Source organism: Panulirus ornatus, chromosome 19 (assembly GCF_036320965.1).
Source record: "Panulirus ornatus isolate Po-2019 chromosome 19, ASM3632096v1, whole genome shotgun sequence".
NCBI classification, from domain to species: domain Eukaryota; kingdom Metazoa; phylum Arthropoda; class Malacostraca; order Decapoda; family Palinuridae; genus Panulirus; species Panulirus ornatus.
Window position 1 is genome coordinate 56,655,455 of NC_092242.1, and position 23,799 is coordinate 56,679,253.

Genomic DNA, 23,799 nt, shown 5'->3' on the forward strand with positions numbered 1-23,799 from the left:
TATCTATACAGGACACCCAGTTTCTTAGAGGCAGACTTAGCTATTCCTGTAATGTTGGGTTTCCAAGAAAGAGTGGATGTTACGGTAATACCAAGTATGTTTATTGAGTTAAGAGGTGGAATTACAGAACAATCAGAGGAGAGGCGAGAGTTTTAAGGAGTTTTCAATATTGAGATGGAGAGAAATTAGGTCTTGGAGATATCCCACTGAGATATCTTGTCCAAGTCTGAGTTTATGAAGGAAGCTGTGTCAGGACAAGATGCAGATCGAGTGAGTGAAGAGGGTGCAGAATTGAAGGATGTGGATGAATGCAGTGGTGAGTCATCAGCATATGAGTGCAGTGGATTATTTGTGGAGGGTAGGAAATTGTTGAAAAAGGAGTAAAAGTGTAGGGGACACTGCTGTCGATGGAGAGAAGGGAGAAGGCTGATCCATCAACACCCACAAAGCTAGATCACCCGGAGAGGAAGATAAATATGAAGAAGCAAAGTGAGGGAGGGAAGCCAAAAGAGTTGAGCTAAGAGATGGTACCCCAATATTACACCATGTCAAAAGCCTTAGATATGTCAAGGGTAACTACAAATGACTCCCCAAAATCTTTCAGGGATGATGACCAGACATTGGTAAGATAGGAAACATGTTACTGGTGGATCTATCCTTACAGAAGCCATACTGGTGATCAGAGAGAAGACTGTAATTTTTGAGGTCTTTAAGGATATGGGAGTTGAGGATGGATTCAAAGGCTTTGGAAATGGTAGATGTCAAAGCAGTAGATGATAGTGGGGTCAGAACGGTCACCATTCTTAGGAATGAGATTTACCAATGTGTGTTTCCAGGGGTTTTGGTTTTTAAGCAGAAATGGAACGGAAAAGCAAGTTCAGAGGCACACTCTTTCTATACACCGGAATGGTTGCCATCAGGACCATAACCTTGCTTGTGTCCTGAGAAAGAAGGGCTTTTTGGACAATCCGAAAAGAGATGATGGGAAGAGCAAAGGATTTGTAAGAGGAGCATCAGGGGACGAAGGAATGTTAGAGTCATGCAGGGTGGAGTTAGAGGACAAACAGGAACCAGAGAGTTGCTTTGTCAATGGGAGAGATAGCTATCGTACTGTCAGAATGGAAAAGTGAGGGAAAGGTAGAGTGACAAGTATTTAAAAATGTCCTTTGCTAAAGACCAGAAAGAATTCTGCCTCTGTATTCCCTGAGTGTCATAGAAGGTGACTGAAGGGGGTGGACATCCTCCATTACTTGTATTTCAGTTTCCAAAAGAGGAAACAAAAGAAAGAGTCAAGCAGGGGGTGTTCATCCTCCTTTAAAGTTCAGGTTGGGATGTCTAAATGTGTGTGGATGTAACCAGTATGATAAGAAAGGAGAGATAGGAATTATGTTTGAGGAAAGAAACCTAGATGTTCTGGATCTGAGTGAAACAAATCTCAAGGCTATAGAGGAAAAATGGTTTAGAAATGTCTTGGGAGTAAAGTCAGGGGATGGTGAGAGGGGAGGACAAAAGATAAGGAAGGAGTAGCACAACTGAAGCAAGAGTTGTAGGAGTATGTGATAGAGTGTAAGAAAGTAAATTGTAGATTTACCTGGGTGAAGCTGAAAGTGAATGGTGAGAGATGGGTGATTATTGGTGCTTGTGCACCTGATCATGAAAAGAACATGAGAGGCAAGTGTTTCGGCAGCAGCTGAGTGAGTGTCAGCAGTTTTGGTGCACGAGACTGGGTATTAGTGATGGATGATTCAAAAGTGAAGGTGCATGATATGGCAGTTGAGGGTTTAATTGATGTGCATTGGGTATTCAGTGTTGAGAATAAGAATGGTGAAGAGCTTGTGGATTTGTTTGCTGGAAAAAGACTTGGGATTGGGAATATCTGGTTTAAAAAGAGAGATATACACAAGTATATGTTTATGAGTAGGAGAGATGGTCAAAGGGCATTATTAGATTACATGTTAGTTGATAGGCATATAAAAGGGACTTTTGGATGAAAATTTGCTGAGAGGGGCATCTGGTGGGATGTCTGATCACTATCTTGTGAGGAAAAAGGTGAAGATTTGTAGAAGTTTTCAAAACGAGAAAGAATATTGGGGAGAAGAGAGTCGTGAGATTAGAAAGGAGACTTGTGTGAAGAAATACCAGGAGAGATTGAGTGTAGAATGACAGAAAGTGGGAGCAAATGAAGTGAGGGGAGTGGGTGAGGATTGGGATGTATTTAGGGAAGCAGTGATGGCATGTGCAAGAAATGCATGTGACATGAGAAAGGTGGGAGGTGGGCAGATTAGAAAGGGTAGTGAGTGGTGTGACGAAGAAGTAAAGTTTCTAGTGGAAGAGAAGAGAGAGGTGTTTGGATGGTACTTACAAGGAAGGAGTGCAAATGACTGGGAGATGTATAAGAGAAAGCAGCAGGAGGTCAAGAGGAAGGTACAAGGGTTGAAAAAGAGGGCAAATGAGAGTTGGGGTGAGAGAGTATCATTAAACTTAAGGAAGAATAAAATAAGGGAACATGGTGTGATTGCCTGTTTATGGAAGCAGTTGATGGGGAGAATGATCCATCAGACAGACATCTGTTAGAGCTATGATTATATGGAGGCCATGGACTTCATTACTTTTTGTGAAAGGAAATCAATCCATCACCTATGCATACAGTATATAAACATTTATGTTTAGAGTGCATTCATTTCTTTGAAGCAAATAGGAAAAACAATTTCATCAAGACATCATGACACTTGCAAATAATTTTAGGATTTCAAGATATGACACAAGATGATCCAGTTGAGCTGCTAGAATCCCAAGGAGATCTGTTAAATGAGGATCTGCTGATGGAATCGAAGCTGCTGCAGAGGAGGGAAAACTGTAGAAGCTCCAGTTGACTAAAGTCTTTTCACTTGCATGAGAAGCTTTGCAACTCTTGGCTTATGATATTCCCAGCTGTGGGCAAGGTGGGAAGTGATAACAGGCAGTGATGGAGTGAGGAGGAGATGGAATGAGTATTTTGAATGTGTTTGATGATAGAGTGGCACATATAGCATGTTTTGGTTGGGTGGTGTTCAAAGTGAGAGAGTCAGGGAAGGTGGTTTGATGAAGAGAGAAGAGGTGGTGAAATCCTTGTGGAAGATTAGATCCAGTAAGGTAGTGGGTTTAGATGGTATTGCTGTTGAATTTATTAAGAAAGGGGGTGAATGTGTTGTTGATTGGCTCGTAAGGATATTCAGTGTATGTATGTATCATGGTAAAGTGCCCAGGGATTGGTGGCATGCATATATAGTGCCATTATACAAAGGCAAAGGGGATAAAGGCGAGTGTTCAAACTACAGAGGCATAGGTTTCTTGAGTATACCTGGAAAATTGTGTGGAAGGGAATTGATTGAGAGGGTGAAGGCATGTACAGAGCCTCAGATTGGGGAGGTGTGTGGTTTCAGAAGTGGTAGAGGACATATGGATCAGGTGTTTGCTTTGAAGAATATGTGAAAAATACTTAGGCAAACAGATGGATTTGTATGTGGCATTTATGGATCTGGAGAATACATTTGATAGGGTTGATAGAAATGCTTTTTGGAAGGTATTAAGAATATATGGTATGGGAGGTAAGCTGCTGGAAGCAGTGAGAAGTTTTTATCGAGGGTGTAAGGTATATGTTTAAGTAGGAAGAGAGGAGAGTGATTGGTTCCCAGTGAAGGTTGGTCTGCAGCAGAGGTGTATGATGTCAACATGGTTGTTTAACTTGTTTATGTTTGTGGTTGTTAGGGAGGTAATTGCTAGAGTTTTGGAGAGGGGGTGAGTATGCAGTTTGTTGGGGATTAGAGGGCCTGGAAAGTGAGTCATTTGTTCGCTGATGATACAGCACTGGTAGCTGATTTGAGTAAGAAACTGCAGAAGTTGGTGAATGAGTTTGAAAAAGTGTGTGAAAGGAAACAGGTGAGTAAACGTGAATAAAAGCAGTGTTGAGGGGCAAGTTATTGGGAGAATTTGGAGGAAGTGAAGTGTTTTAGATATCTGGGATGTGGACTTGGCAGTGAATGGAACCATGGAAGCGGTGGTGATTCATAGGATGGGAGAAGGGGTGAAGATTATGGGAGCGATGAAGAATGTGTGGAAGGAGAAAATGTTATCTCGGAGAGCAAAAATGGGTGTGTTTGAAGGAATATTAGTTCCAACGATATTATATGGTTGCAAGGTGTGAGAAAAACAAGAAAACTAATGGGAACATCAGTGAAAGAGAAAATTGGGTAAATGGTGACAGGTATCGATGAACGAGGCAGAGATGTTTTAGGTATTTTGAAGGATTGTTGAATTAGTTTGATGATAGGATGGCAGATGTAAGGTTATAGCTAGTAAGCGCTGGTCCTGTATGCTCTGTACTTTTTTAAACCTTCCATCAACAAGCCATTGAACTTCCTTGATTGTTTCATCTCTAACCACATATTTTTCTCTCAACCACTTCACTTAATTTTTACTGTATCTCTGTTTGTCACCTCAGGTGTATGTAACTATTCATCACTGTTCATGCTCTGCATAAGTAGATCTGCTACCATAACTGCTTCTGCCCTCAACTATATCCATTTGTTCTCTATGTATTAGACCATTTCTATCGCTGAACCTTATACACCATTTCTGTCACTGAACAGTTGTCAATAATGATTCATTAGATTTTGTTTGTACTTTTCTCCTTTCTTCTGTCAGAATGGCCACCAATATTGTTCCTGCATTTCTCTGCTCAACATTGTCATCAATAGATTTTATATGTATTTTAGTCCTTTCCTCTAACTGAACAGAAGACCCTTGAACCTCTATTTGCTTTTCAATGCCTTTCCCCTTCTTTCCTCAGGTTTTGTATCTGCTGAATCCCATTCACTTAATTGTATTTTTGTTCAAACTAATAAACTATATTTCTTGGAGTTGTTAATTCCTCTTTTGCCTCATGACTTCCCTCATGATTCTTGAAATGTTTCCACAGATTTTAAATCTAGCTCTAGTTGTGTTACCCTTTGGTCTTGCTCCTTAACAAGTTCTCATAACATCCCCAAACATGTGTTTTCTGGTGATGCAACTCTAGTTTCCTCTGCTTTCATCTCTAATCTCATCTTTGCAGACCTGGTTTCAACTAACTGATTTTGGTACATTCCTTAAATAAAGTCCATACCAACCATTCCTGGCTCAGGTAGTGCTAGAGGTCTTAAATTATACCCCAAAGTAATATTAGTAGCAGCATTGAAGTTTACTAGAGCAAATTATCCATGAGGAGAATTTCAATCTTTAACTTACAGTGAGTGTTGCATTTCATTTACATTAGAAAGAAAAAAATATTTCCCTTTGGCAAGCTGCACCTGTATACTTTTTTTCTTGTAAATAACCAGCATTGCACAAGCAGAATCAAGGCCAACTTGTAGGAAAGATAAAAGTAGAAGAAAAAGAAAATTAAAATTAATTAGGGCACCACAAGTGTTTGTAAACCTGACTTGTAAAGGAAGAAAGTTTATATGAAGAGAGAAAGACAAGAAAGAAAATTCCACAGCTCCTTTTTCAATGGAAGAAGTAAGCATCATAACAGCCAGTCCCTGATTGGCTTGTCTCCACACAGAAGCTTTAGGGAAGCAGCAGCCAAACGTGTGCCATAGGTCTAAACCATGGGGACAGGGACACATGTAGACAATTCACGAGAGCAATGGCCAAATAATACATCAAGAAGCAAGAGAGGGCAGCAGCATCACAGTATATGAAAAGGGAAGATTGAAGAGAATTGATGCCAGGAGAATTAATCTGGTGATAGGCTTTTAATTACACTCTAGTTAATGCATAGCCACTTCAGATGTGTGAGCAGTATTCCATATTTGTGCAAATGAATTTTTTGTAGATATGAAAAAGCTGCTCACAAGAAAAAAGATTATGGCACCTATACAAGACTTCCAGCTTTTGGGAAGCAAACTCCATGATGTTGATGATATGGAGTCTCTAGGACAGGGTGGAGGATATGTGTATGCCCAGCATGTTTATATTATAACAGGGTTGAATTTTGGTGTTTTGAAATTGAACAGAGAAAGACAAATGATTCTCAGGAAGAAATATAGGAAGAAATTGCATTTTAGCACTTAAGTTTTACATGGTTACTGTTTTCCCCACTCAGAAATGCTGCACAAGGTCCAAATTGAGTGAGGAAATATATGATAAGTGTGAGAAAGTGAACAGATATGAGAGGGAGAGGGAAGGAAAAGTGAGTTGTATGTAAACTAGAATCATAGCATAAGTGTTAAGGTTAAAAGTAGAAGAGAGTGCATCATATATTGAGAGAAGGAAGATAGGAGGTGATGGGACAGAACCCTGGGAAACACCACTCTTGATAGCAGGTGATGGACAGAACCCTGGGGAACATCGCTATTGATAGGATAAGAGAGAAAAGTTGCTCCATCAACGATCACTTCAATGAAACAGCCAGAGGAGGGAAATATGAATGAGAGAACAGAGAGAAGCAGTGAAATCAAAGGAAGATAGTTTATAAAGTAAACATTCTTTCACTTGTTCTTTTCACTATGTTACCACTCACTTACAAATTGGGTCTCCTCAAATGGAGAAAATTTAGAAAAGAAAAGATACTGATTCACTGAAATTGGCAACACTCCTTCCTTCAGTTTGAGCCTGGGAAGCTTCCAGACTTACTAAATTTAGTACATTCAAACTAAGTATTAATGCATATACCTCTCAAGAGCCCCTTTATATTCTACTCCACCCCTTGTACATAAAAGGCATCATTATCTGTAAATCCTCCAAATTCTTAAAAAAAATGAGAGAGATTACCACTTGGAGCTCCTCTCTGCCACCAGGATGTGACAGAACCCATGAATTTAGAAAGGATTGGCTAAGCTGAGGGCAGCAACTATGGAAGGGTGGTTAGTGAAGAGGATGAGATATAAACCTTACCAAAATGCAGGGGGTTAGAAGTTTCTAATCATCAGGGACTGTAGTCTCCCTCATAGCTCAAGGGAGACCCTGGAGAGAAACAATTGTTATTCAAAACTTACCTTGTTATCACTTTTAGATATTCTTACACTAAGAAATTTTTTTTGTTATATAGTAATGATTAACAAGAATGTAGTACTCTTATTTCGTAATGTGCACTGCTGAAAGGGAAAAAAAAGAATGCAGTACAGTATGCTGTATTTCAGTTTCATATGTTTTCCATTGTATGGAGAAGTACTTCATTCAAGCAAAACTATCTCTTAAATGTGTTTGATGATTTGAGCTAACAAGCATTTTACTGTATATTATACAGTAAAAATCTATATATTCAGTTCACCATTAGCTCACTTGTCCAGTCGGGATATGGTCCCATTTGATCTGTGTTTGTGTGAAAGCCCATGTTTTATCCAGTTTTATTGATGTGGATTAAGGATTTGTGTAGTGAACAGGATGGCTGTATGTACTTCATCCATCACATGTGAATGAGAATTGCCAAGAATAGTTGGTAAATTGACTCTTTAGGGGGCAAGGGGATTGAATTAAAAGATACTTATTTACATTTTCATTTTGTATTGTTACATTTAATTTTTTACAGTTTATTATACATATCACAGTGATTTGTATTTTAAGTTTTCTTATTTCAAAATAGTGAGTAGACATTTAACTTTGCTAACCAGTATAGAATACTTCATGAATATGTTCTTAAGAGAGTTTTACTGCAGTTAGTTCCAATACTTAAATGTATTGATATGTACATTGCCTTAGGTGCTCAGGAACCAACCTTATGTGACTACATAGAGCATCTTACATAGTATAGTACTGATGTATGAAAGAAGTTAATGATTGTAATTGTATATTCAGTATATACTGTAAAGTTAGTTGTAGGTTCAGACAGGATAATGGCATGCCTTTCCTTTGTCTAGAAAATCCTCCAGTACTACAATAATACTCTTTATCAAAAAATATGATACATTATTGAATGAAAATGTATTAGGAAAATCATGTGCAGTAGATCCTTTATAGACTCTTAACTTTCCAGGTATAATGCATATTCATGGAAAGACATCATAACACAAAGAGCATGTGTGTTACCGCTTGCAACTGTGGCACTGGTGACAGTGGTTAATCGCTGTTCAGGGTACAATGCCATCATCACATACTGTGCCACCTTCCTTCACCAGGCAGTACCATCTGTCAGTGAATACTGGGCTGCAGCTGCTGTCACATTAATGCAGGTAACACATAATTTATTTGTGGTCATAAAATTTTGTCCCCTCTGCCTTGCTTGTGCAGGAAACAGCAGTCAGGCATGAAAAAAATAATTTGCAATGTGTTTTAGTGCTTGTCATTGTCTACAGTGCAGTCTGTCTTTCTTGTGATATATAGTTGGATGATTTAGGAAGAAATTTCTTATTTCCGTATTATTTTGCTAACTGACCCTCTGTCTTTTTTATATTTATTCTCACTTGCTTCTCTCACGCTGTTTGTCATTCTTTCCAAACCATTCCCTCCTCATTTTCATGCATCTTTATTTCATCTGTTATTTTGTAAAATGTATTCTTATTCTGATCATATCTCTTAATGAATCCATTGTCATCTCTCAACTCTTTCTCTTGAATCCTCGTTACATTATAAACCTTTACATTTGCTTGCAGCTTGCTAACCACTGTCACAAACCAGCAGTGCAGTACATCATGTACTAGTATATTTTGCTCAGTTTTCTGCAGTAAATTTTTCTGTACCAGATTGTACACATTTTTGCTCCTCAGTGCACTTTCAAAATTCTCATATATCCATTCAAGCCTTTGGTAGTTGTACTTCTATTCCCCTCTTTTTTTTTTTTTCTCTCTCTCTCTCTTTTGCATTTGTTTAAGTGTTTACTTTACCTGTCTGCTGCTTTTTTTTGCTGTATCAGGGTAGCATTAGGAACAACCAGCTAAACCCTTAGGGAAAGATCCTTTGCCTAAGCCCTAAAAGTAAAGATACTGGAGGGAAGGATTACCAACCTCTGGACCCCTGCCCTGCTTAGTTACCTACAACATATGGGAGATATGTTTGTTTAGTATTTTTTCTTCCTTATCCAGTTCCATAACCCTTTTCTGGTCAGGGAATCTGTGGAGTGGAATGTCTCCAGGACTGAAGGTTAATGAGAAATTTAAAGCAGTTTTATCGTATCAGGTAATAGGGAGTGCTAAAAGAAAATGGCACTATAAAGACATGTGAACCTGGCATGCTGGCTGTGTTAAGACAAGGTTCCTGCAGGTTGTCTGTTTATTTTTTCTCTCACTCCCCCTCTACCACCAGCTTAACGCTTGGTAAAGTCATTCGCTTAGATGTTTGTTTCACTTTGAACTTGTCATTTACAAACTCTTTGATCCATCTTTCTGTTGCAATCTTAATGTTTTGTTTAGCCTCTTTCCCTGTAAAATCCAGTGGTTTACTTTGTCAGATGCTATTGCATTGATCAAGAAATCATTGTTTGTCATTGGATAAGAATTACATGTATATCATTGTAATTAGCTAATAATTGGGCTTCCATATTTTTTCCTGGTAGAAATCAGTGATGCCCTTTGTTCATGTAACTATTTTTGATTAGATGTTTCAATATATGTCATTTTATCACTCTCAAAACTTTTATTACATGTGAAGTCAAGCTAACTGGTCTGTATTGTTTAGGGATTAGTTTAGACCCTCCTTTATGAATCGGTGTTACATGTGCCAGTTTATGAATTTCTGCAGTTTTGCTCTCATCCATACTTTGCTTCAGTAATAACATCATTGTTGTTTCTGTTTCTGTTTTTTCTTTTTGAGGAACATAGCTGGGATTCCATCTGGTCCTGGAGCTGAATTTTCTGTGAGTTGATCAGTCACTTGATTATATCATTTTCCAATACTTCAGTATATATTACTGCATTGTCATCCTATTGGTAAACAATTCATCTTACAAACAAAATTCTCCTGTCTTCAACTGAACAATGATTGATTTGCTCAGTCAGCATCCTGAATATTTCCTTAGGAGTCTTTTGTAGCTATGTGCTACCTTAAATGGTCAAATTTGTTTTTTTTTTGTAAATAGTAACTTTGGATTCCTTTACACGTTTTTTATAACTTTTTATTCTTTTGTTTTTGTTTTTCTTCTATTGGATCCCAGTATTTCTTTGTAAGTTTTTTTCTCCAGTCACTGACAAAAGTCCACATCATGTCTGGGCCATAATTGAAATAGAGAAAGAATTATGAATTGGAAAAAGAAAAGACAAGGGAAATTATTTACGAATTTTTCAGAAAGTGAAAAACCTGTCTTTTGAAATGTGTTAGGTCATAGTTGTTGGGAAAGATATACGAGGGTAGAGAATTCCAGATCTTTGATGTGTAGGGAAAGAAGCAGGCATCAAAACAGCCCACCCTTGAATTACTGATGGCCGCATGATAATCATGTGATGCAGCTGCATGCCAAGTATTGCATAGTCTAGCTAGTGGTGGGGGCACACAAGCAGCCAGCTCTTGGGAGCAAAAACAAAAGTAATGCCTATAGAAGAGGGAAAGTTTACCAACATTGTGGCATAGGGCAAGGGGGTCAAGTTTGGAAGTTAACCTGGGACAGTTTAGAAGGCAGATCACTTTCAACTCGACTCTAAGTAAGGATACAGATCTAGAACCACCCCAAATTTGAGAGCAGCACTCCATACAAGGACGAATTGATCCTTTGTATAAATGGAGCAGCTGTTCAGAATAGAAGAATTTTCAACATCTAGATAGGACACCCAGTTTCTTAGAGGCAGACTTCGCTATTCCTATACCCTGGGGTTTCCAAGAAAGAGTGGATGTTACAGTAATACCAAGTATGTTCATTGAGTCAGAAGGTGGAATTGCAGAACCATCAAAGGAAAGGTGAGAATTGTGAGTAGTTTTCAATAGAGAGATAGGTAGAAATTGGGTCTTGGAGGCATTAGACTAAATAAGATTTTGTCTACCCCACTGAGATATCCTGTCCAAGTCTGAGTTTAGTGAGGAAGCTATGTCAAGACGAGATGCAGATCAAGTGAGAGAAGAGGGTGCAGAGTTGAAGGATGTGGATGAATGCTGTGTTGAATCATCAGTGTATGAGTGCATTGGATTATTTGTGGATGGGAGGAAATCGTTGAAAAATAGGAGAACAAGTATAGGGGACAGGACAGAACCTTGAGGGACACCACTGTTGATGGAGAAAGGGGGAAGGCTGATCCATCAACAACCACGGAGGTAGATTGGCCAGAGAGGAAGCTAGATATGAAGGAGTAAAGTGAGGGAGGGAAACCAAAAAAAAGGGAGCTTAGAGATGAGACAATGATGCCCCAACATGTCAAGCCTTAGATATGTCAAGTGCAACTACATACTTATAAAATCTTTTCTCATGTTTCTCTTATTCTTGTTTTTTTACTGTTGTGCTATTTTTCTTTATTCCTCACCTTTCTCCAATTCATCCACAGTTTCTGCCCTTAGGTATTTTCCACTTTTTACTTGTTTTATTTTTCTTTGGTATATGTTCAATGATTATTTGGCCTAATCTCTCTCAGTAAATTTTTGTGTATGCTACCAGATTGTTGTTTCTGAAGACCTCATTCCAATTTGTGCTTTTATAATCTTCGATCGTTAAGGTGGGTTTTGGTGGTAGCCATACTAAGAGAGAGGTTTGGTAGTAAGCATAGTCTGTATTGAGAGGGCTATCTAGAGTGTGTTGAAATGGTTTTAGCCTGTGAAAAGGATGAGAGAAGAAAGCCTAAGAGGATCATTGTGTTAGATGTCAAGGCAGGAAAGGGGAGAAGACCAGGGAGGTGAAAGGATGAAATAAAAGAGACATGTGTGGGATAGACTGGGTTGGATCAGTGTGATACACATGGTGGGAGGTGAGGGGTGAGGGCAACATGGTTTCTGTGGCCTGAACCAGGACATAAAAAATTGTCAAGGTAAACTGTGGAGTAATTTGTGGGGGTACCTTATGAATGGTTTGTTTTGGTTTCTTTACTTGATACACAACTAAAGATTGGATGTGTGCAAATGATTTTTTTTTAACAGGGTCAACTAGGGTATGCTGAAGTGATTCAGGCATGTGGAGAGGATGAGTGAAGACAAAGAGGATCTTTGTGTCAAAAGTGGTGATAGAAAGAGGGAGGGGAAGACCAAGAAGGAAATGAAAGGATGGAGTAAAAGAGGCCTTGGAATACTGGTGACTGAACATTGAGGAGGGCGAGAGGCATGAATTGGAGTGAATGAATTGATTCATTGTAGTGTACTAGGGCAGAGGATGACATGGTGTCAGTGGGCTGAACCAGGTCATAAGAAATTGACAAAGGAAATCTTGAGCTAGGGAGTGGGGCGTGTGTGTGTGAATGGTTTGCTGTATTTTCTCTACATAATTCGAGACAGTTAAAGATTGACATTACCTTGCTATAAAGTGGAAAAGGCAATTAGGCATGAAGATATAAGACTTTCCGAATGTGTATAATACAATAAAGATTTATATTGCTGTTTTCAGTATAACTTTTGCACTTTTGCTTCAGCTTGGTTTAAAAGCTGTTTGTAATTTTCAGTCAATTTTGACTTTACCCTTGACAGATTCCCATATTAGCACTGTAATGTATTAAGAAAATAAACTTAAAATCTGCACATTTTTCAGAAGTGTATGTCAATTTTGCAGAATCTCTGTAATCATGCTAGTTTTGGGTATTGAAAGGATAACAGGAAATGAAGTCTAAAATAGACAGTTTTTATAAAAAGATTTATGATAAATTAATGACAATATTTAGCATGAAAGTGCAAAAAGGCATGCAAGAGATCATCCCTACTTGATGCTGTCACTGAGATGAGGATGGGGATGTTCACATTATAAAACATAGCATGCAGACCAATTTTCTTTGACAATTAAAAGCCATGCAGGGATGCTTTCTATTGCTGCATCGTCCTAGTTCATGTTTACTTGGTTTTTGACACTTCTATCACTATATTATTTTACATTTACTGAATGTTTTTATTACTTGTTTCATTTGTTTTCATGCATGTAAACATTGTACATACATATCATACATCACAACAGGAGAAAGAAGGAAATGAACGAAGAAGCCAAATGTCTTTTATTACTTATTTTTGTTTTTCTGTATGTAAACATTATATAATGTAACAGTGGAAAGCAGTAGATAAACAAAGAAGCAGGCAGAAGCCATAGACATCCTTACCTGAATACCAGCACCCAGGATGCATGAGCACTTTCTACCAGCCAGGCCAGACCATAGTTATAGCAAATCATGCAGTTCACCCATAACTGTTGAGTGGTGACAGTGTGATAACAAAACATGCATCTCTGTGATATAGGCTGTCCTATGTGTATGAACCTGCTTTCGTAGAATGAAGCTTTGTTGAGACATTGCTGGAAAAATTAATGAAGAAAATGGAAAGTTTGGTAATTTTGGCCTTTGCTAGTTTGGCATCTTAGCAAGGGTTCATAGGCAAAATTTTTACTTTGTTTTGAGGAGAAACATATGTATGTGAATTTTAGGTACCTGTTATAGTTGAAAATTTTGTCTGTGCAAAGATTTTGCTTTTATACCAGTATACACAAATAGAATGTCCTGACCATCCAAATACTCAAAGTCTACTAAGTTTATGTTTCTTTAGTGTTAGTTCAGTCCATGGAACAGTAGTAAACTATCTCTGATGAATTTAAACTTTGCTGTTGCTGCCCACTAACAGTGGTAACTCAAACAGTACCTCTTATTTAGCTCTTGTTTCTAGTGTATGTGAAAAATCAGTGGGTATTTCAAAGATTGGTGTTTACTTGAAAATGTTTTTAACCTAAAATGATTTTCTATCAAGTTTCTACTTTACAGGTTGTGTCAACTGTTGGTGCCGTAGTCTTTGTAGATCGTCTAGGGCGTCGGAAGTTACTAATAGCATCCAGTGCAACTATGGCTGTAGCACTTGCTGTTATTGCAGTCTGTGAAGTAGCAACTAAACATGGGGCAGGTTAGTAGCAAAGCTCACAATCATGTTCTTCAAAATTGTCTTAAGTGTTCGATGATATGCAGGATTTTCTCGATTGGTTTTTACATCATCAGGTACTGATGTTTGCTGTTCTGGCCAGTAAAACATTATTGTTTTCCTAATATAATGGCTTTTAGTGTACTCATACTGCTGTTCCTATTTTTAATTTTCGTTCTGTTTATAATTATGTAAGAATGAAGAGCAGTGCTCAAAAGATGCAGTCTTTTGGTCCTGCCTTTGGCCATTCGTAGGCTGCCATTGTGATGACACCACTGACCAGCTTTTTCCCAAGGAATAATCCATCATGTAGCACATATTTCTCAAGGATTACTTACATACAAAATGTTTTCTAATATGTATCTAATATGCTTTTTATTTACATTGATATTTCTATATTGTACTGGCCTCCCCCATTCATGCTTTATGTTATCCCAGCCACTTTGCAGAATCTCATTTTAGGTACTTGTAAGTAGGTCTTTTTTTTCTTAAATGTATAGGCTGTAGGCCAGGGGATTTTCTATAATAGCATCCCTTTTGATGATAACACATTCAAACCCTCAGTGTATTAATTAGCTCTGTTCTGTTGACCTCAGGGAATATTTCAGCAGGTACATAGCTTCCATTGTCTTGGGCGAAAAGAAGTGTTTAAAAGTTATTGAAAGTTTGTAGCTGCACTGATCAGGAGTGTTGCAACTTACAAAGATGACCCTCCAATTCAAAGTGGGCCATAATATTTGTTAACCTCTGTACTAGGACTAATATGGGTCCAAAGTTCTTCTTTTAGATGAGGGTTTTATAGAAAAATTATTTTTTCTGGGACACCTTTGGTTGTTGTTTCTGTGGCCATTTTTGCATTTCTTGATGGCCCATCAAGATCATCTCATTACCCTGCGGCTTATTTTGAGGACATCAGAACTGAAATAAAGATTTTCTAATCTCTTCTTTCCACTATGCATTGCCTTTTTTATTCTTGTATCTCACTGCCTTTGTCCAACTACTGATTCACCAACTTTTAAGAGTATTTCTTTAAACATTTTAAAAACCTCATTCACACATGCCTGCATTCCTGCATTAACTGCACTTCCATCTAAGCTTTCATTTACCTTCCATTCATACTCCTCCCTGCATTTTTTCTGATTCATCTTCTCTCTAGCCATCACTTTTACCTCTCCATTCTTCCTTACACCATACCTCCACATCTTCCTGATCCTCATCCCCACAAGAACTGCGAAATGGTCAGATTCTCCAAAGAATCCTCTCATGACTCTAGCATTTAGCATGGCCTTTCTCAATCTTTCATTGACTGCCACATAGTTAGTCAAAGCCTTTTACACTCCTTTTCAGTCATTCCTCATCCATTATATCTGTGGATCATCTTGTACTGAAGAAAGGTGCTTGCAAGGAATATACCCCTTTCAGCACAAATATTCACAAAATAACTTCCCTTCTCATTTACTCCAGGCTCTCCTCATTTACCAACCATCACCAATTTCATCACATCCCACTTTCGCATTCACATCACTCGGTATAACCACTTTTCCCACATTCTCAAAACCATTTGTACAGTCATTCAAATTTCATCAGAAAAGCTTCATTTCATCCTTACCATGCACAGTCTTCATATTCACTGCCACATATGAGCATACCCATGCATACTTCACAGTCCCAGTCTTTCACCCATGCTATTCTTGATCCCTTCCATCCATGCTCTGTAACACCCTCCCATAATGTTGTTGATAGCAGAATTGCACATCCCTCTCCGCAATAATTTTCACTCATTCCTGTCCATACCACAACTCCTTCAATGCCCTCCCATAACTTGCATTCATCATTTCCATTTTCACTCCACACACCTTGCCTAGGATATGGGTCTCCCCTATCCTTATCACATCCACACCAAAACTTTTAAACCTCTCCACAATCTCCTTCCTTTTATTCTCACTAGTCATCCCATTCTCATTCAGCACCATCACCATCAATCACTGTCTCTTTTAACCCTTGGCATAACTGGTAGGCTCCAGTGCTGCTTCTTAGCCTTTTATGCCTCATTCTTGACAGGTCACTGACAGAGGGCAACTCCAGCAGTGTTACAAGAGACAGTGAGGCTCCAAAATTGTCGTAAAGAAATAAAAGTGACAGAACACTTCAGTTGTTTGTCTAAATTTAAATGTATTGGCCTGATGTAATTGGGCATTGCATATATCATTCTTTAGTGCAGAAAATACCCAAATAGTAATACTGTACTGTATTCTGTACTCTCTGTTTTGTTGGTGTAAGAGGAAGTTGAGTAGACATTGAAGGGCCTGGGATGGCATGGGTGTTCCTTAAATATGTATGTATAAGTTAATTGTGGGCTTTTTTTCAGGTGTGACTTCACTCGACATACACCACATCACATTGCACAAATTCTGTTCTTAAGACACTACTAAACACATGATTTTTGCATAGTATACATTTTATTTTACATGTTCATTGCATAAAATGAATTGTAGTTGCATGAATAAATGAACAAATAACTTTCTTTTCACCAAAAATGTCAACACTAATGCCTCAAATATTGTTTCTTTATTCTACAATAATGAACATGAACATATGGCGTGACAATCTGTTGGTGACTGGGATGCTTGATATATTTTTCCAGCTTTATCATCAGGCTGATAGTGACTTGTAATGGTAATTGGTAAGAGTAAATGTCAACTAGGATTTCAAATGATAGTTGGAGCGAAAAAATATTATGTAACACATGGAACAATACTTTATCTACAAAGTGTTATTTAAGTGTGAAATAGCAAAAGAGTTAAATATTATACTTCTTTTTCCAATGTATTTCCTTTCTTCAGCTGAAATACTTTCTGTTCTGACAAAAAAAGAACTGTTACATGCTTACTGACTTACAGTAGGAGTTAGGAAATGAGTGGGTGTCACACTAGGGAGTAAAGAGGGCCTGATTTTTTTCTTTTTTTCACAAATAACCATTGGATCATTGTCAAAGGTTATTGTCATCTTTACCATATGATGTTGCTATCCATCTAGGTTAAAAGAAATTTTAGCCAAAGCCAAAGTATGTTTTATTACCAAATGTGCAGGTCATGTTGAAGCTGATGAACTCCATGTGAAGTGTGTATACCATAGTGCTTCTTCACTCTAAGAAGTCCTTAGTGAATCAAAAGTGGGTTTTAACACTTTCTTTTGTTGGCATGTTCTTTCTACAGCCTCTGTATGCCATTTTAAAGAAAGGGCAAATATTGTGGGAGCCAACTTTATGAAACACGAGCAGAGGAGTTAAAGTTTCCTCTTTTTAATGGACTGAAGATGTTTGATACAGGACCATAGGTTTAGCTCTTCATTTATCTCACTAGTTGAGAACTCTCCTGGATCTTTGTTCACCTTGCAAGTGACTGGGTAGCTAGAGCTTGCTCCTGATTGCGTATAAGCTGAACCCATTCCATTTAAGGCTTCCAACAGTCCTCCTCTAGTTGGGGCCCCTGAGTGTAAAGGAAAAGAAGGTTCTTTTAAATCTCTCACCAAAGTTAAAAACCTACTCTTGGATCCAGCATAGCTTAAAAGGTGTTATAAATCTTGCTTGGGTCCCACTTCACAGCTAGAAGAATATTTTAATTTTCCTTAGTTTCCATCCTTTCTTTTGGGAGACATTTTTGTGCTCCCATCCCTAGCTCAAGTTTTCAGGAAGTCCTAATAAGGAACAAGTCCCTTCCTCTCCCTTGTAGCTGGAGTACTGATTCCAAAGCTTCATTATTGAAGTTGCACCAATAGAAATACATGGCTTGCAGTTGTGTTGTAGAATATCTGAGATATTTGTTAAGTACAAATTTTTTAGAACTCTCTCACCAATTCCTAGTGTATTTCATATAGATATACCTTAGAACTGGTGGATTTCAGGAGGGTCTTGGTAGAAGGAGGCTAACAAGGTAGATTTGGTTGAACTGAAAAGGAATATCTCCTAGAGAAGGTTCTTATTGATATTTGTATGCATAATTTTCCATCCACACTGTAACTCCTGATATTTAAAGCAAGTGTTTATTAGGAACACTAATTTGCATATCCTCTGCCAATGGTGATAGGAGTATAAGTGAGTGATTGTCCTAGGTTTTTCAAAAGTAATCCAAGTTCTCTGGTTGAGTGACTGATTAAGTTGTAAAAATAACATTACATAAAAAGAGTTTTGGAGAGAGGAGCAAGTATGCAGTCTCTTGTGAATGAGAGGGCTTGGGAAGTCAGTTGTTGTTTGCTGATGATACAGCAGTGGTGGCTGATTCTGGTGAGAAGCTGCAGAAGTTGGTGACTGAGTTTGGTAAAGTTTGTGAAAGAAGAAAGTTGAGAGTAAATGTGAATAAGAGCAAGGTTATTAGGTTCATTAGGGTTGAGGGACAAGGTAAGTTAATTAGGAGGTAAGTTTGAATGGAGAAAAATTGGAGGAGGTTAAGTATTTTAGATATCTGTGAGTGGACTTAGCAGCGGATGGAACCATGGAAGTGGAAGTGAATCACAGGGTGGGAGAGGGGACGAAGGTTCTGGGAGCGTTGAAGAATGTTTGAAGCAGCAGATGGAACCATGGAAGTGGAGGTGAATCACAGGGTGGGAGAGGGGACGAAGGTTCTTGGAGCGTTGAAGAATGTTTGGAAGGCAAGAACGTTATCTCGGAGAGCAAAAATGGGTATGTTTGAAGGAATAGTGGTTCCAACAATGTTTTATGGTTGTGAGGCATGGGCTATAGACAGGTTTGTGTGGAGGAGGATGGATGTGTTAAATATGAAATGTTTGAGGACAATATGTGATGTGAGGTGGTTTGATTGAGTAAGTAATGAAAGGGTAAGAGAGATGTGTGGTAATAAAAAGAGTGTGGTTGAGAGACCAGAAGAGGGTGTGTTGAAATGGTTTGGACACATGGAGAGAATGAGAGAGGAAAGATTGACAAAGAGGATATATGTGTCAGAGGTGGAGGGAACAAGGAGAAGCAGGAGACAAAATTAGAGGTGAAAGGATGGAGTGAAAAAGATTTTGAGTGATCGGGGTCTGAACATACAGGAGGGTGAAAGGCGTGCAAGGAATAGAGTGAATTGGAACAATGTGGTATACCGGGGTCGATGTGCTGTCAGTGGACTGAACCAGGGCATGTGAAACGTCTGGGGTAAACCATGGAAAGGTCTATGGAGCCTGGATATGGAAAGGGGGCTGTGGTTTCGGTGCATTACACATGACAGCTAGAGACTGTCTGTGTATGTATACATTGAAATGTATATGTGTGTGTATGGGCGTTTATGTATATACATGTGTATGTGGGTGGTTGGGCCATTCCTCATTTGTTTCCTTGCACTTCCTCGCTGATGCAGGAGATGGCGATTAAGTACAATGATAATAAAATGAATGATAAATAAAAAAGAAAATAAATATTGTAGAAGAACTCCATTTTCATTATTGTTAAGCCACTGTAATTCATGTGCAGTAGTTTAGTAGAAATTATTTGTAGGTTTTAGAAAGAATTATGTAATCACTATGAATAAACTTTGTCACCTTTGTTCTGTGTCTTTCAACACAGGAGGCAGTTGGGTTGCAGTACTTGCTGCTATCCTATATGTAAGTGCCTACTCACTTGGCGTGGGGCCTGTCACTTGGGTGCTGGTAGGAGAGATGTTCCCACAGGCAGCAAGAGACAAGGCTGCTGCTATTATCTCTGTACTTAATTGGTTTTTAGCCTTTGTTATTACAAAGACTTATTTCAGGTAAGGACTCTGTCTTGATTGCTTAGTATTATGGTAATGTATTCTTTTTAGTTGTTGTCAGTTGATTTAAGAGGTGAGATTTTTACTGTTCCTTCCCAGTGATCTAGATATTATGATGATAATGAAGATATTTTATTGGCATTTAAAAGAAATTACGCAAACAATAAAAAGAGAAATGTAGCATAGTGACCTGATCCTTTGAATCTTAAGTCGGACGCATGTCAGCATGGCATGTAGAATTCATATACCGGTACAGCATTCTTTTATCCGACTCAATTTCTATCATGATTATCTCATTTTTTATTAACCAGCTTTATTATATGATTTTATAGTTTCTTTTTACCTTTTATTTAAGATTCTTTAGTTCATATTTTATCATTTTTGTTTTCAATTTATAGTTTTTTCTGATTGTATGTACAAATGATCGTAAGTCCCTTAGGTCATAAGTAGGGGATCAGGTTATCTTGTTTGGCCAAATGAGTATTATGTTCCATGTGAAAATGATATGTAAATCTCCAGGTTCCCATCTGACTTTACAGCCAGTGAGAGGGAGGACCTTTCCCTCCCTAAGCTCTTTTCCCTTTCACATCATCAACATTCATGTTCTTTCTAGGAACCTCCAAATCTAATGAGCACCATCTGTCTAGTACCTCTCCTAATACACTACTTCTGTTTGAGACCCAGCTGTGTACTGGTATTCTCATGATCCCCTTTCACATCTACATCTATAATCTTCATTCATAATTCCATTCCAGAGGTAGCGTCTGTGTTTATTCCAATACCTCTCACCTGTTGCTCGCCTTGAGTATTTTGAAGTCCCCAAACTTTGATGTCATCTGGCTCAAGGTTATTTTCCCAGCTAACAGTATCTTCCTTTATCTTACTGTCTGCTCTCCTAATTCTGTAAGTTGCATCACTTTCTTTGCCTACTTAAATTCCTCGCATTAGGCTGTGACATCCTCTCATCTGCAAGCTGAGATCCTCTTCTTAGATTTCAACATACTCTACAGAGAAAGGTTAATTTCCTCTCACACATATGGTATGGGAATTGAAGTCCTCACATTATCCATTCTTAATGAGCTGGAGCAAATTATCACACACCTTACCCATATTCCTGACTGGTGTGACCACTATCCAAACACACTTGATCTGTTTTTCATCTCTAATTCTTCACAGTGTAGCTACAAACTCTTAGCCCACTTGATTCATCTGGCCAAGCTCTTGTACATATATCTAATTTAACAACAGTTCCTCCTTCTATATATGAATATTGGCACCTCAGAAATGCTCACTGGAATAACTTGAAAATTCTTTTTCAAGTTTCCAAGGGTAGATTACTTTCTCCACTGGTGATACCTCTTTCTCCATTGACATTATTGTAATGGTAATAGAAGCATCTGTACTTTCTTCCTCATGGACTCTTCCTGTTTGGAGGTGATTTTGGCAAGGGATCTCACATATTGGGCTTGAAACTCTCCCTCTTGTGACTCCCATTCACCATTTATCACTGCCCGTAATTATTGCAAGTATTATATCCATGAAATAAAGTATTCTTTTATCCAAATGCAGCGCAGTAACCCCTCCTCTTCATCTACTGGTAGGTCTTTCTAGTGTTTAGCCAAAGGCATCTCAACAACTTTATTGCATTATCTTTCCTTCACTTTTCCATTTTGATGGTACTACAGCCACCTGTCCTATTGACAAAGCAACTTTTTTTAGTTCTTGTTTCTCCTCTAACTCTGCTTGGGATGGCTAACATAACTTCACTCCTTAATGCTCCCCGTACTAATCATCTGCCCTTCCATGTGACATCGTTTTCCTGAATGAAATGCACTTCCCTTTCTGAAGACAAGTAAGGCTTTTGAACTTGATGGCATCCATCCCTGGCAAAGGATCTCACATATTGGGCCTAGAGAAACTCTCCGTTCCATTACTCCCTTTCACCATTTATCACTGCCCATAATCATTGCTTGTATGTTATCCATGAGTTAAAGCATTTTTTTATCCAAAGGAAATGCAGAAATCTCTCCCCTTCATCTACTGATAGGTCTTTCTAGTGTTTGGCTAAAGGCATCTCAACTACTTTACTGCATTACCTTGATTCTTCTTTCTTCCATTCTGATAGTACAACAGCTATCTCTCCCATTAACAAAGCTTCTCTCTTTCATTCTCATTTCTCCTCTAACTCTACTTTGGATGTTTAACAATCCTTAACCCCATGGTGCTCCTCTTACTAATCCCCTGCCCTTCCATGTAATCTCTTTGTCCTGTATGAAATGCACTTCCCTCTCTGAAGACAACTAAGGCTTGTGAACTTGATGGCATCCATCCCCTTGTATTGAAAGTGTGTTCTTACAAACTTGTGCCACTGTATGCTTGTCTTTTCTGTTTCTGCTTAGAAACCAAACCTTTTCCTTCCTCTTGGAAACATACCCTGGTACATCTCATCCCAAAGAAGGGCGACTGTTTTAACCCCTCTAAGTCCTGTTGCTTTGACTTCTACTATTTCCAAAGTCTGAATCCCTCCTCAGACCCCATGTCCAAAGACATCTCGAATCTTGCAGTCTTCTCATTGATCATCAGTGTAGTTTCCATAAGAGAAAATCCTTTGGTGATATCCTTTCCTAGTTTTTGATATTCAGTCATCATCACTGAAAGAGTTTTGAGAATCTTATGTAGTTTCCCTTGATATATCAAAAGCCCTTGATAGAGTGTGGCATTAGGTTCTTGTTTCCAAATTTCCCTAATTTAGCTTCCCTCTCTTACCTTGTTCCTGCACCTCTTTCTGGCCTGTGTATCTCCATAGTTGTTGATGGATCAGCCTCTCCTCCTTTCCATATCAGGTGTGGTGCTCTTCAAGGTTCAGTAATGTCTTTTACTCCTTTCTTCCTTTTTATTAGTGATTTGTTTTCTTTGACAAATAACACAATGTAATCATATGTGGATGACTCAGCACTCCACTCCACTTTTTTCAAGTCTGCTCCATCCTATCTCATTTGATCTGTATCTTGTCTCCACAATCTCCTCTCTAAACTTAGAGTTGAGAGGTTATCTCATTGGGTTGATGAGACCTAGCTAAGTTTAATGCTTCCAAAATCCACTTTTTACCCATCATTCTCCCAAGGATCCTTCACAACTTTCCCATCTCTTTTCATCATGGATATGTAAATCTACATTTAACACTATAAACATACTTGGCATCACTGTAACATAAAACCTAACTTGGGAGCCTAACATTATGCACATAGCCAAGTTTGCCTCTAAGAAACTGAGAGTACTGTGTACATGTCTATATTTTTTCTTTAGAATTGTTGCTCCATTTTTGGAGTACTACTTTCACATTTTAGTTAGTTCTAGCTGTACATTCTTAAGGGGAAGAGTGGTTGGTTCCCAGTAAATGTCAGTTTGTGGCAGGGGTGTGTGATGCCCCCATGGTTGTTTAATTTGTTTATGGATGGGGTGGTTAGGGAGGTAAGTGCAAGGGTTTAGGAGAGAGGGGCGAGTATGCAGTCTGCTGTGGATGAGAGGGACTGGGAAGTGAGTCAGTTGTTGTTCACCAATGATACAGCTCTAGCGGCTGATTCAGGTGAGAAACTGCAGAGGTTGGTGACTGAGTTTGGAAAAGTGTGTGAAAGGAGAAGGTTGAGAGTAAATGTGAATAAGAGCAAGGTTATTAGGTTCAGTAGGGTTGAGGGACATGTTGATTGGGATGTAAGTTTGAATGGAGAAAAATTGGAGGGAGTGAAGTGTTTTAGATATCTGGGAGTGGACTTAGCATAAGTGAGTTACAGGGTGGGGTAGGGGCGAAGGTTCTGGGCACGATGAAGAATGTGTGGAAGGAGAGAACATTATCTCTGAGGGCTTAAATAGATAGGTTTGAAAGGATAGTAGTTCCAGCAGTGTTATATGGTTGCAAGGCATGGGCTATAGATAGGGTTGTACAGAGAAGGACAGTATGTGGTGTGAGGTGATTTGATCAAGTAAGTAATGAAAGGGTAAGAGAGATGTGTGGAAATAAAAAGAGTGTGGTTGAGAGAGCAGAAGAGGGTGTGTTGGAATGGTTTGAACATGTGGAGAGAATGAGTGAGGA

At 38.6% G+C, this 23,799-nt stretch overlaps 1 protein-coding gene across 5 annotated transcripts in view; it reads left to right on the plus strand.

Annotated features, from left to right (window-relative positions):
- Nucleotides 1-23,799, plus strand: part of LOC139755524 (facilitated trehalose transporter Tret1-like) — a 57,143-nt gene that overhangs the window by 29,237 nt on the left and 4,107 nt on the right. For all 5 annotated transcript variants that reach the window (XM_071673915.1, XM_071673916.1, XM_071673914.1 and 2 more), the window contains 3 exons: nucleotides 7,994-8,189; nucleotides 13,815-13,950; nucleotides 19,526-19,709. In XM_071673915.1, coding sequence (XP_071530016.1) covers nucleotides 7,994-8,189; nucleotides 13,815-13,950; nucleotides 19,526-19,709 — 516 coding nt within the window. The remainder of the gene's footprint in view (nucleotides 1-7,993; nucleotides 8,190-13,814; nucleotides 13,951-19,525; nucleotides 19,710-23,799) is intronic.